At 37.8% G+C, this 14086-nt stretch overlaps 1 protein-coding gene across 1 annotated transcript in view; it reads right to left on the bottom strand.

The window, feature by feature from the left end:
- Positions 1–1332: 1332 nt before the first annotated feature.
- BARD1 (BRCA1 associated RING domain 1) overlaps positions 1333–14086 on the bottom strand; it is a 48012-nt gene continuing 35258 nt past the window's right edge. The window contains exons 9-11 of the mRNA XM_009329668.1: positions 13100–13192; positions 2599–2696; positions 1333–1894 (exon numbers count right to left, since the gene is read on the bottom strand). Coding sequence (XP_009327943.1) covers positions 1565–1894; positions 2599–2696; positions 13100–13192 — 521 coding nt within the window. The 3' untranslated portion in view covers positions 1333–1564. The remainder of the gene's footprint in view (positions 1895–2598; positions 2697–13099; positions 13193–14086) is intronic.

The raw sequence follows: 14086 nt of genomic DNA, 5'->3' as shown, positions 1-14086 counted from the left end.
TCACTCACACAGATGTACAACTACTTGAGAACTGCATTTAGTGAAGAGCAATGATTCAGTCTAGCTTAAGTGATAGATCAAGATACTCCAGCTACTGAAGTCTAGTAGATGCTATTGAAAACTATACCTGTTATACATGAAGTGTACAGCTCTAAGAGTTCTATAGAGCATATTGAAAATTGGCATAGGATCTCCAACGGCAATGGTTACAGAAAACAGCCGTCTCTTACACTGAAGAGCCGCTCTTGCAGGTGGATATGTGTCTTCACAGCTGTATCAAGTTCACAGAAAAAGTACTCACATTTCCATTTACCTGTTGAGATACATACAGACTACGTACTTACTCTGCAGCTAAGCTCATGCAATAAGATACTCCAAACTTACTGGCACCATAAGCTTTATTATTACAAGCAATACAAAAGCAAACACAAGAAACTTTGTTTTATCCCACAGCCATCATTCCCATTGTATATTACCAGACACCATTTTTAAATTATGAATTCACAAACACAAAAGATGCAAGACATTACATAAGAGCATAGGTGAGGAAGTAAGATTCTGACAATAACTTATGATTAATTATGAGAAACGAATTAAAAATTTATTGTAACAAATACAAAAGAAGCAAATATTGCTCCAGTGTAGCCAGGTAAGTTTAAGTATAATTGTGCAAAGTGAGGCATAATTCTTTTGTGATGATTAAATTTGTTTCATTAAAGTAACCATGATAGAAACCATCCATACTTACAGAAATATGTTTTCTTTTAATAATTTAATAAGGATCCTGACACTTAGAAAACTTCAAAAAATAGATCAAATTCCAGTTACACATTTACAAGCGTGAAAGACGACAGAGTGAATAAAGCATTACTCTTGCTACAAATAAGGAATTTTAGACCAAGATTTTTATTAGACCAAGATTTTTAAAGATAGTGTTTTCAAAATTGTCTACTTTCAAATGAATTCAAGCCATTAGCTCTACTCTAATTTCTACAAGGCTTATCCATGCCAAAAATTTGCTGTAAATTTCAGTTGTAAGAAGTTGTAAGAAACATCACATGTCATTTGACAAGAAAGATGTCTATGTAGGCAAATGACTATGTTCAAATGCATAGAGTCCTTTTTTTAAAAAATACAAATTCTTCCCTGGCTGGGAAATCTTGACACATACAGTAGATCCTTGTCAATGGATATTAAACAGAAAAGAAATGGGGTCATGCTCTATCACCTAGGAAGGGCTGGTTTAAATCAAGAATGCAAAAGGTTTCGTTTTGCAAAATCTTAGTTAAAAAATGTCAGTGATTATCACGCTTAAGTTAAATGCAAAAATAAAGCATACTAAATAACCCAAGGCACATTTTTCAATGCAGTATATTTCTCTCCTCCATTATAAGTTCATTTATTCCAGCATATCAGTGATCTTAGTAACTCATTTAAATGGTCAAAGCTCTCCTGTATTCCTAAGTGCAAAACACAAATCATAGCTTCAGATCGGTGTTTACCAGTGTGTTCCAACTGCTCAAGATTCACCGCATTTTTAAACCTTGCTCTGAGACATCGATATTCATTTTACAGGCAGGAGCTGAAATGACATCACACAGTCTATAAGCCAGCTGGAGGGGGCCATCCAGACTTTGCCCTGACGAATTTTCTCTGGCTTGAATTTAGAAGACACATCATAGATTACATACTGCGTGCAAAATCTCTGGTCAGAAGTAGATTCTGCATGGTATGCCACCGTGTTGATTGTCTGCGTCACATCACTGTCTGGTTTTGGCTGCCTAACCAGAATTTGTCCTCCTGCTGCTTTGACCAAGTCTACAAGATCACTCTTCTGGTGACGGTTGAAAGATCCCAAAAAATAGAAGTAGCATCCATCAAACAACTTAGGCAGCTAAGTGGAGGAAAAAAAAAAAGTATAAATACAGGACTTCACAACTGAGCACACAGGAAAAAAGTGTAAAGGAACAATCAGTGCCTACAAAAACATACAATTTAAAATAACCAACACTGGAAGTTAGAACAGTAACTTAACATGTAAGGTCCTCAGTACAAATGTGCAATCAAGAAAAGCTTGCTTACATGGTAAATTCTTGCCCATGTTTAAATATTTTCCAGCACAACAGGGTTTAACTATGAGCTAGGAATATTTACAGCTACTGTTACAATACATTTAATGAACTTCTCCAGTGTAATCCAGAAAGTAACCAGAAATTAACCCAGTTAAATAGAAAAGTGGCCCTATATGGAAACAAGAAGTAATAAAAACATTTTTCTTTCAACTTTCAGATAATTTCAACTAGGTTCTAAAGCTGAGCAGAGAAGGCCAAAGCAGCATCAATTCCTGTCCCATACAGCTTCTTCCACGAATGTAACATAGCATTCCCTCTGACAAGGTTATAGCAACATATCCATTAATAGAGAAAAATGATGGCTTTATGGGTGTTCGCAGTTCTTTCAATCACCTTGCACATAATCAAATTTCTGTACAAGACCGCATTAAAATTTTACATCTACTGCACCTGCACACGTGGCAAAGGGCAAAAATGCATGAACCAGAGGTCATTAAGATAATCTGTCTCAAGCAATAAAACCCACCAGCTGTTCTCTGTTGAGCCGGCCTCTTTGTGGGCCACCTTGGATTTCATACTTCTCTTCTTGTTCTCGTACTGTGGTTTGTAGACAGGCTTGTACCCCTACAAAAACCACAATAAGGCAGGCAAAGATTAGAGGTCCCATGTTTTAACAGAGGCTTGCATGTCATTTTAGGGATTAAGGAGTTGCACTAAAATAAAAGTATTACCCACAATGCAAAACATAGCATCAAAGCTTGTGTGCTTTAGCAATTTGCTTTTAAACTTGAAAAAATTTACAACAGCGGTTGAAGATGCAAGTTAGATGGAGAGAAGCAATATCACACTAAAATCAGCGCTGTAAACACTAGGAATTATTAGCTTTTCCTCTTACCCACTAAGGTCAACCACTTAATGTCAAATGTCAAATTGCTGATCATTCGGAAGCTTAAAGCCAGCATGTAGAACCAACTCCGCAGTTACGAAATGGAAGCAATTGCCTCATAAAGAGCAATTACAAAGCAAGCACAAAGCTGCTTCCAAACAGCTATGGCCTCAAATAACAAATCAGATGGGATTTCAAGGTCTCCAAGATCAGCACAAACTGGAGATTTATGCTAGGGTTTAACAGCGGCATTCATTTTTGTTACCACTGCTGCATAATGAGATTGTCTTTTAGAGTCAACGTGTTTTTACCTTGTTTTAAGGCTAGTTATTTTTTCCAATACAGAATGCGCTGATGCTAATGTATCGCTAACATCAGTTAAACGTACTACCTGACCTCACTTTGGAAAGAGAAATTGCTGTGGTCACCCATTCAAGGATGGAACATTTTGCCTGCACATACATTGCACTCGTTAATAAAAATTACACGCGAAAGTTTGCAAAGCTGATTTTGAAAACTGTTCCATGAGGATTTACAGTGTTGTCAAGGTTGTAACTTTTAAAGTAGTACCTCACTCCTTGCACAGTGTTTCTTACTCAGGCAACTTATTTCTACTGTGTAAATGTGAAACCCACGGTATTTAAAAAAACAAACTAAACAAAGTCAGAAGTAAAATGTGGGGGGTTGATCCTAAAAAGGAAGAAAGCACAAGACTATGAAATATCACTGAAAAAAGGTACTTGGATACCATGGCAGCTGAAAGATAGGAATATCTAATCTAGAGATATCTTGAAAGCCAACTGTTAGCAATTTACCACCATTTCATACAAACTCATAAAATGCAATGGGAATTCATATTTTAGTTACTAGAAGTCCTCCAATGTACTTACATCAAAAAAGATAAACCTATACAGAAAACCACAAACTGGCTGAATACTATGACAATGTATATCTCCCTCCATGTACAAGTACTGGGTTGATTATTTGCACTTGTTCATTCTTTCAAGAAAAATTAACATGAACTTGTACAAAACTAGAAGGGCAACCTAGTCATGTACTCTCCAGAAAAGCAACCTGCGTATTCATTATTGATAACAGCAATGAATACTAAGAACTTATTTTGAAAGTACTCATAACTCAAAAATAAATCTAAAAGTTATTTCAATATTTATTTTTTTTATCATCACAACTCAACAAGACTTCTGTGTCAATTTGCCTCCAATTTACAAGGCTATGCTTTCCTTCCAAGAAAATACAGATGTTAGTGGATGCCACTTACAATAAAGGAAAAACTGTCTCATCTAGTCTTAAGAACAAACCCATCCATTCATTAAGAGCATGTTTTACTTCAATCTACTATCAAAAGCTCAATTTCAAGGATTTTCACTACAGACCTGAGGTTTTTATACAATGAGGACATCACAAATTGAGCATCCCAGTGCCAGCATCAGTAAATGAAGCAAATATGATATGAAAGTAATGAAAGACTGAATGAATACAAGAGACTGATGTCTTTTTGTACTGTTACTTCCCTCAAAAAAAAAGTCATGAAAGTAACTAATGTTAGTGGAACGTCTATTTTAGCAGAAAATGCAAAATAGGTTATGTCTGTTTTGCATACATATGTCTGTCCATTTTACGCTGCCAAGTCCTCCAAGGAATTTGGAGGCCTCAAAGTTCCCTGTCACACATAATGACAATCCTCCGAGAAAGAAAGAAGAGAGACTCATCTACATGTGTCCTATTTTCAGTGTATCTAAGAACCACAAGATAAACATTTGTTTCCTTGAAAAACTGGAAATATGCAAACAGACCATTTGTCTAGCTAGTGTCTGCATGATCAGCATTCTCATTAATTTTAATTTTTCTTAACCAGCTAGAATCAGAACAGATCTGTGTCTTAACAGATACGTGGCACAAAGGCTATGTATTCCAGGTAGGATAAAAAGCCATAAAGAACATAGAAGAACATAAGTTCTCAGTGCCTAGGTGTTTAACATAAATAAGCTAAGAGGCAACACTGTTAGGCCTACAAATGCACAACTTTGTGGAACAACAGACTGTTTTTTGGTGATGGAAAAATTGTACATTTTCAATTCCCAAACATATTTTTCATGCAAGATGTAGAAGCAGAACTTGCTCTGACTCATGGGTCTTGTCATATTTGATAGATAACAACAAATGCTTTTTGGAACCAGTGTGCTCAGGGACATTTCAAGCAGTCTCATCTAACACTTTGTCTACGTGCAGGTAGCAAAAGAGGAAAGAAAGTGATTTGAATCCTCAAGCTCAGAAGAGGCGGTGCTTCAGGCTTCAACATACTTCATGGCATTCTTACCATCAACAGCACAACTAGTCCGCGGTAAGAGTATCACTTGGAAAGAGACAAGACAACACAGACAGGGTAACAGTGACACTATGGAGAGCCTTAGGCACAAGGAAATGAGGCAAACAGTATGTCATGTGTCATCAGAATCATGGTCTAGCTGATTCAGAAAACTGATGCAGTTAGCAACCAGTGTTTGAGGAAGGTGCTTACAACCCTAAGGTGAACAGTCAAGGACCATCTATCCATGGAGGAAGGCTTCCTAACTAGAAAAAGGAAGCTAAAATAATTTAAGTGATAGAGACCAGTATGTCCTTTAACTGCAGACTTTGTTCAGACTGATTTCTTCCCGAGTTGCTCATTTCTCTTCAGTGAGTCCTTCATACTAGGAAGAGATTTTGTATTAAGAATCAAAGGATTCTGATACCATAATAAAATAAAAAAAAAAAAATCAGTGAAATGAAAAAGAAATATCCCCCGTTCTCATATTTGAGATGAAATGACAGAGGGGCTCAAGCTGTGTTTCTACCTAATTCATTATACATTTGTCTAAACAAAAGGTTCTTATTTGCCCGTTCTTTTTCCCCCTCTCCACACAAAACTTAGTGTTAAGTCACTTGCTTCTAGATCACTAATTCTGCATCATCATTTGCAATAATCTAAGTGAGGTTCTCAAAGACAACACAATCAGTTTTGGTTGCGTTACAGTGTCATTTGGAAGCACCAGGCATGTACAAGCTTCATCACTCTTCTAATAGATGGTACAACCACCACAAGATGACCTTGTGCTGAAAAACCTCGACATCATACTTAAAGAGTAGGGATACAAACAGAAGATTAGAGCATACTGTAGGCCCTTCCAACTTTTCTTTTTTTTTTTTTTTTACAGCTAGGGATTTTATTTTGACAATGGAGTGCTAAGCTGAGTTCACTCAGTAAAGCCCAGGTCTTTTTCTTGAGTAGGCATTATTAATTTTAAAGCTGCCAACGTGTATAAGTGGCTGGATAACATGACAGTTCCCTTTTAATAGTCTCTCAATTCGACTGAGTGTCACCCTGATTAAGAGGACATATAAAAGGAAATAAAATTCCATATTGTACTCGAAGGTATATCACGCCGCTACTTTTACAGGGCATTTCCAGAAGCTCTGTTGACCTTACAGCACTCATATTTAAGCCAGAGGTATAGCGCCCTTTCACTTCAAACAAAAGCCATGTTAAATTGATTCCCAGAACTCCTGAGATTAGACTCTCATTTGTTCGGCAGTGTATTGAAAAGCCACCAGTGAGAACCTGGTGCCAAGACACTGGTCAAATGAATGGACTAAAAAAAAAAAAAGAATTGCTATTATCCGACTTGCAAAGTGATCAGGACACCATCAATACTATGCCACCCCCCTTCTGAAATTGAGATGGACATCTTAAGTACTTATGCAAAAAAAATTTCAGAACAGGACTGAATCTCGGAAGGACAAGGACATCCTTAAGAAGCTCTCTGAAAATGGAGGGGAAAGTAAACTTACTTTTGAGAGGACACCTGTAATTTTAGAAGGAGGTAGAGATCAAGGTTACGTTGTTTTCCTTCCCACATTTGCAGTCTGTGCACTCCTTACAGGCAAGCCTGACTAAAAAAATCTAGTCTGTTCTGTTATAAAAATAAAATAAGACCATTCAACTTATGCAGGATCTCAGCCAATCTTGATTTATTCCTTGATACTATTGCCAATAAGAGCTGTGGACCGTCTAGGTTTGAGGTTGATCAAGTTCATTCATTTAACATGTTCTCTTCCCTAAAGAGAAGAGGGTGATTATTGCAACTACGCTTTAATGGCCTTCTAGTTTAATCACAGTAGCTGGATCAATTACCCGCAAAAGGGTAAGACTTATACCAAGGCAAGTGGCATTTTTCCATTTCACATGGACCAGAGCTGTTTTGCAATGCCCAGTTCAAGTGTGCAAGCAGTCATTAATAAAGCTTGCCTGATAGAAGACCATACTGGAGCAAGATTGCATGTGCAGAGGGGTCATGCAAGGTTCTTCCCTAGAAATACAGACCATTAGAAGTTTAAAAGCCCTTAAATAGCTGATTTCACACTTGCAATTTGTAGATATAAACAAGATCATTTGCACCAAATTCTAGCAAAAACCGAGCCTGCATTAAAGTCCCTAGAAAATATTGGACAAAAAGGTTTTAGCTTAATACAACCACATTTTAGCTTGATGCCACCACATTTGGCAAGGAGAATACGGCTTTTTTTTTTCCCCTCATTAGCAAGATCAGTAAAGCATCACTACTTACACTGATCCTTATTACTTCACTGAACAGCTGCCCCTACCTTCTCACCTTCCAGTATATAAGGAACAAGCAGGTTAAAAGGGTGTCCACTCTAACAGTATTGTTAATTGACCTTAATTGATACAACTGTAGCTACTAGTACTGAAAATAAAGAAATCATTATTTGCAAAATTTAAGATCAGAGCCCTATAATCCTTATTCATGTAAGTCTTATTCATTTATGATTAAACTAACTACATCAGCAAAAACAATTTAAGCAGGATGAAGTACAAAAAGAACTGGTTGCCAAGAACAAGTTGTAATCACCCACAGATACCCAGGGGTAGCTCTCAGTAACTCAATTAGCCTTAGTGGAGTTTTGTTGGATTTGCATTAATAAAGCAAAGAGCAGAGGTTAGTCCCAAAAATCTCCTAGAACAGCGAAAAGTAATTTAGGAACACACAATAGCAACAAAGAAGATAAAATACTACACATCCAAGATGTAGTAGAGATTGCAACTGAAACCTCCTCAGGTCAGTCTGCACTGGGTTTTAAGACTTACATGCAGATTGAGTAAAGCTTGATGATTTTTTTTTTTTTTTGCTAGAAAAGGAAGAAATCTGGACTGAGAGAAAGCCTTAGGGGAATTTGCAATGGCTAGCTTCAATTTGCTTTCATCAACAGCATTACTGGTCTCTGCTACAGCACAGAAAATTTTTATGCTGTCTCTTATATGCTCATAAAGTAACTTAAAAAAATCACAAATTTTCATGGAGTGAGGTAGAGGTCTCATTTGGTGAAAGAAGAGCAGTACTTTTTTCCAACACATGGAAATGACACAAGATGCTGCAGAGACTAAAATGAATCTGCTTAAGAATGGTAGTTAACAAGTTAATCCAGGTGATATTTATTAAACATGATGGAGCAGATGCTTAGGAAGTCCTTAAACATCAATTCCCAGAAGCTAGGAGCATGTAATATGAAAATCATTACTTCACTTAAAAAAACCCAAGTGTCATATCTTCTTTAAGAAACCACTATTTGCCACAGCTGTTTTCCAGACTGATCAAAGTGACTGGAGGTAGCCATTCCTGAGGTGCAGAGGTCAGGTTAAATTCCACTGGAATTGTTCATCCTCTGGATCCTGTCACATGCTTTTAAATGCATGAGGTAATATTTCCCATCCTTTTCCTTACAATGGGCTTCCTTAATGCAATGTTTTCTTCAAACCAAAAGTGAATTAGAGCAAAAGGACTCTCTAAATATGAAAAACTGAGTATCTGGATGACACAGAACAGAACAGAGGGAGCAGTGGAAACATGGTTTCCTTTTCCTCTAGACCTTACTTCAAACCAGCCCACTTCCCAGCTCTGGCAGACAAAGGCAAACTCCACATTTAAGACCTTCTTACCCCCATTTTCTCCGCTGCAAACCCCAGCAGCTTCACAGCCTACATTTGCGCCAACTTTGAAGTAAAACTGTTTCCCTCCTCCTTTCCAGAAGGTGCAGACACTGGGAGTGCAAAAGTTCAGACCCTGTGGATGTGAAACATTCCCCTCGGCTGTACACCCAATACAACTAGAACACGCATATGCACGTTAAGATATTTCTACCACCTCCTGCAGAGCTGTGAGTCCTTTTGTAAAAGGAGGCAGCTGAAGTAAGTCTCCAACTGCAAAACAAGCATGAAACTCCACTGATCAAAAGTTTTGAGCTGTTTTAAAGAGGGAGGGCTTTGCTGAGTATCAGCCTGTTAATCTAAAAGATGTTTATGCATGGAAGAGAGACAGTCCAGCCTGAGACACAGTCAGCTCAAACAGCTTTGCACTTCTTCTGTCTAATAGCCTGAACAAAGATGAGCATATTCCTCCAAGAAATTCAGAAAGATGTTTTCGCCTTGAGATGTCAGTCATTCAATCCCCTAGCTCTTCTAGTCAACTCCCAGTTGTTCCGAGTCCTTACAGGAAAACCAGGGTTTTTTTGCATTCTTTTAAATGATCAGAGCTGAATCATTGCTGCTGCTCCAGGTAAGCAAAGCAAATGAAGGAATAAGCAGTCAAATGCTTAGACTTCTTCCAGATACTTTGCAGCAAATACTGACACAAGCTTGTTTCAATGCATATCATTACTGAGACCATTTTTCATTCCCTGCTTTAACAGATGACAATCAGTTTAAGAAAAAACAAGCTGAAAAGCTATTAAAGGCTTCTGCTGGTTTTAATTACACTATTCTATGCTCTACAAAAAGCAGAGAGGAAATACAGCGATATTTGAATCTTTGCCTCAGCCTACTTGCAGAAGGATAATGATATGCTACTTTGTGCCCTGTTACTGTCCCAGAAATAATGAAGGCAATAAAATAATAGAACCAATGAACGGTATGGCCAAGGGCAAGGAGCACACTGACAACAGTGTCTCAATTGAATTCTATGCTGCTTTGAAAGTTGGTATATTGCTGACAGTGTATTATATATGGAAAATACGGAACACAACTGGTAATGTGAAATTCTTCTTCTGTGAAGATCTAGTATTGCTCAGTGGTGACATCCTTTCAGCCTAATCTTCCACCTGAAGACAAAAGGGAGCCCCAAAACTGAAGCTATATTTAAATCTTGGCTCTCTAATACTTAAGAGGCCTTACATTTAGCCCAGACTCTGCTGGAAAATTCCACATTACCTCTCTACTGATACTAATGGATGCTATATCTGTGTGTATAGACACAGGTAAACAGAAGCATCACAGAATCACCCAAGAGAAGGAAATTGCTTTTTATTAGAGAAACACAGCTCGAAAGCCTGCTATAACGGAAGAGTTAACATAAGAAATACACTCTTAAATACTGTTTTTTGCAAGCATGCAATGTTTTTTAAAAAAAGGTGTATAATTGTGTGTAGGCTATAACTTTAGAAATAACCGTCAAATGCAGCTTACCTTGTAGTAAAAAAAATTCAAATACTTATACATAGTCAGCATTTCATTAAGTGCTACAATGACCTTTGTTTTTTCAAATATTTCAGTGAAGTTTTTGAACATGAATTTGCTTTAAGTAAATGGTTTACAGAACTGAACTATAAGCAACTCCTTCAATTTATTTGCAGTGGCTTTAACAGAAGCAAGCCAGAAGATGCACACACTTTTGGAAGTTTATTTGCATCACATTTAAGGAAACTTATCCAAATAGAAGTCAAAAAGCCACGATAAATAAAGAGAGAAATTATGGAACAGAAAATCAAAGACCTCTTTTTCCTAGACAAACGTTCCATCAGCAGGAGTCCCATTATTTGTTATAACAATCTTTAACTTGTAATGACTGAAGAAGACTAATAACAGACTGGTGGGAACAGATGGAGTGGGGCTGTTAATTATAGGCACTTAGCTGCATCAGACCCCACGAGTTATTACTAACATTTCCCACTAGGGAGGAGAATCACTCTCTTTTAAGTAGTACGTTGCTTACTAAGCTGGGAGCATTAGCAGTCAGGATTGTACTAATCAGTACTAACAACATAAAATAAAACTCAGCTGCATACAAAAAATATGAAAATATTCCCTGAATAACCCCCACACTTTTTTTTTCTTTTCCCGTCACTTCTAAATATAAAAATTCTTCCACAAAGATTTTAATTAGTGAGACCTGAGTTTAATCTCCCTACCACTCAGCTGAAGTGGTAGGGAGATTCTAAGCATCTGACTAGCAAGAAAATAAAATGAAATAAAGGAAAACCACCCTAGCACATATAATAGAAGGCATGCAGACCTCCTGACCTGAGTGAAGCCAAGAACCTGCAAAGTGATTCACCAAAGAAACGGACTATTCAATCTTAGTTAAACAGGATATTGTTCCAGAGCACCTGCACACACCCTTTCCAATTACACAACTCAAACATCGCTTCTAGGCCTTCTCAGTTTCCTGGTGCATCCCCACCTCCAAACAGGAAACCATCTCCCTTCTGCTTATCAACAAAGTGTCTGGAGGTTATTAAATCCATCTGCTTGCTTAAGCATAAACAGTATTTCTCATATGAGTGGTTAAACATTGGAAGAGGCTGCCCAGGGAAGTGGTTGAGTCACCATCCCTGGAAATATTTAAAAGACGTGTAGATGAGGCACTTAGGGACATGGTGTAGTGGGCATGGTGGTGTTGGGTTGACGGTTGGACTCGATGATCTTAGAGGTCTCTTCCAACCTTAATGATTCTATGATTCTCCATGTTACATATTCAACAAGAAGCTACTCCTATTTGTAAGAATCACTGTATAAAGATAACACAATGTTTTCCTTTTACAAATGTTTATAAGGCAACAAACACCTGCCACTGCAGGTGTTGCAGAAAACATCTCTGAGGGGACACTAATTCAACAGACCCTTTAAAAAAAGCATGGAACAAGTCCACTGACTATCTGGAAGCCAAATTAACTCCCTGAAAAAGAGTCCAATGTTCAAAGAGTCTGATGATGTGCCTTATTTGAAAAACTACTATGCATCTTTTGAAGCTTTAAGCAGTGCCTTTATAAACATTAGTGACTGGAAAATTTAGATCATTAAAGAATCCTTATATTCTGATGTTTAGTCACACAGAAAACTGGAATGAAGTTTGTCTGAGAGTTTTCCATGGGATAATTAACTCATTTGTAGTGTACTTACTAGCTAAAAGGACTTAGCCATAAAGGTCAAGGGGAAGAAGATGGCTTTTACAACTACTGTGAAAGCAGATACTAAGAAATACATTCGAAAGAATTAATAAAAAGCAGAATTTGGGGTGTAAGTCCACAGAACAGCTATACAAAAAAGCATGCACTGTATAAAATTACAGATTGCATGAAAGATGACATCAAAACTACTTGCACGCTAAGGGGACACTATGCAAGTCATCTTTCCTTGGAGGTTACTATTTTAGTTGAAGAGCACTCCAGTCTGCAGAGCTCGGTGTGTACAGAAATGGGTATCAAAAGTTACATATACATTTGATCTGCCTGAGCCTGTGATTGCATAAAGCCTGACAACTTTCTCAAATAGAGAACTTTAGTAGAAAGTACAAACAGAGGTTATGATCAGCTGACAGCCTAACTTTGGTTATAACTTTCAACAGATCTCAGCTTATAGGTAAATAGGTAACACCTTACCTTCCTACAGGCTTTGATCACATACCCCAAGCAAGCAAAAGTTTCCTATCAATTTCAGTGGAAGCTGCTGATAAGAAATCTAAGAATTTAGTAAATCCCTTCCTCCTCTCCCAGCATTTTTTCCATAACCTTCCAAATCATTCTTAATGTAGCAATGAACAAATTCACTCCCCACTGATACTTAGGGTGTGACCTACCCAATACATCTAATAGTGAAACGCACACATTTGCCAAGGAAGGAGTAGTATTTAATTAAATCTCTTGTCATTCAGGAGATCAAAAACCAAAACCTTCACACTTTATGTTAAGTTAGTCTTGAAATTAGGGCAGTTGTTGAAAAAGAAAGTTTTCTCTGCAATCCCATCTACAATATCTGGTTAAAAAGCCCGAAGAATCCCATGTATTTAATACTTACATTCAAACTTGAGGACCCAACATCCAGTCAGAACCGCCATCATACATTTGACAGTACTTGGCATTGGAACATCAGGGATAACAAGATGAGTTACTAGGAGAAAGATTACATCAGTAGAAATAAAAATCATATAGAAATCAGAACCATGCCTGGCTGAAAAGCAATCAATCACCATTTAAAGAATAAACAGACTATAATAATTTTTCATACTCTTTCCAACACAAGTATGTGACTTCTGAGACTAAGATATGAGTAAGTAGAAGCGCTATTAGAAATTTTGTGGGTTTCAACATATGCTTGCTGTGAAAATGAGAAGTCACATTTTTATTGTTCTAAGCTAACAAATCTTCAGAGGAGGCTCCAGTTTATAGGACAGTATTTTTTTTTTTCTTCAATCCTTTTAAAGTTATATTCAATTTTGACAGGAATCTTACCATGCGATCTCACTGCTTTAACACAAAGCTAACAGAACTCAACTCACAATTCTGGAGTAGTAATCAGGGTGTGAAAGATGGTAGGGGAAAATTACCTTAGCATTTCTTTCACAAGCAGGAAAAGCAGCACTCCAAATAAAAACTAATAGGAGGCATTGTCTCTAACTTGGAGAGATATGGATTTGACAGGTGGACCACTCAGTGGATAAGAAATTGGCTGGGTGGTCACACTCAAAGAGTTGCGGTCAACCGCTCGACGTCCAAGTGGAGACCAGTGATGAGTGGCGCTCCTCAGGGGTCGGTATTGGGACTGGCGCTGTTTAACATCTTTGTCGGCAACAGAGACAGTGGGATTGAGTGCACCCTCTGCAAGTTTGCCGATGACACCAAGCTGTGTGGTGCAGTCGACACGCCAGAGGGACGGGATGCCATCCAGACGGACCTTGACAGGCTCGAGAGGTGGGCCCATGCGAACCTCATGAAGTTCAACAAGGCCAAGTGCAAGGTCCTGCACATGGGTCGGGGCAATCCCAAGCACAAATACAGGCTGGGC

The sequence above is a fragment of the Pygoscelis adeliae genome, unplaced genomic scaffold (genome assembly GCF_000699105.1).
Source record: "Pygoscelis adeliae isolate BGI_AS28 unplaced genomic scaffold, ASM69910v1 Scaffold7, whole genome shotgun sequence".
Lineage (NCBI taxonomy): Eukaryota > Metazoa > Chordata > Aves > Sphenisciformes > Spheniscidae > Pygoscelis > Pygoscelis adeliae.
Note: the sequence above shows the minus strand (reverse complement) of the source record. Positions and strands in the feature narration are given on the sequence as shown.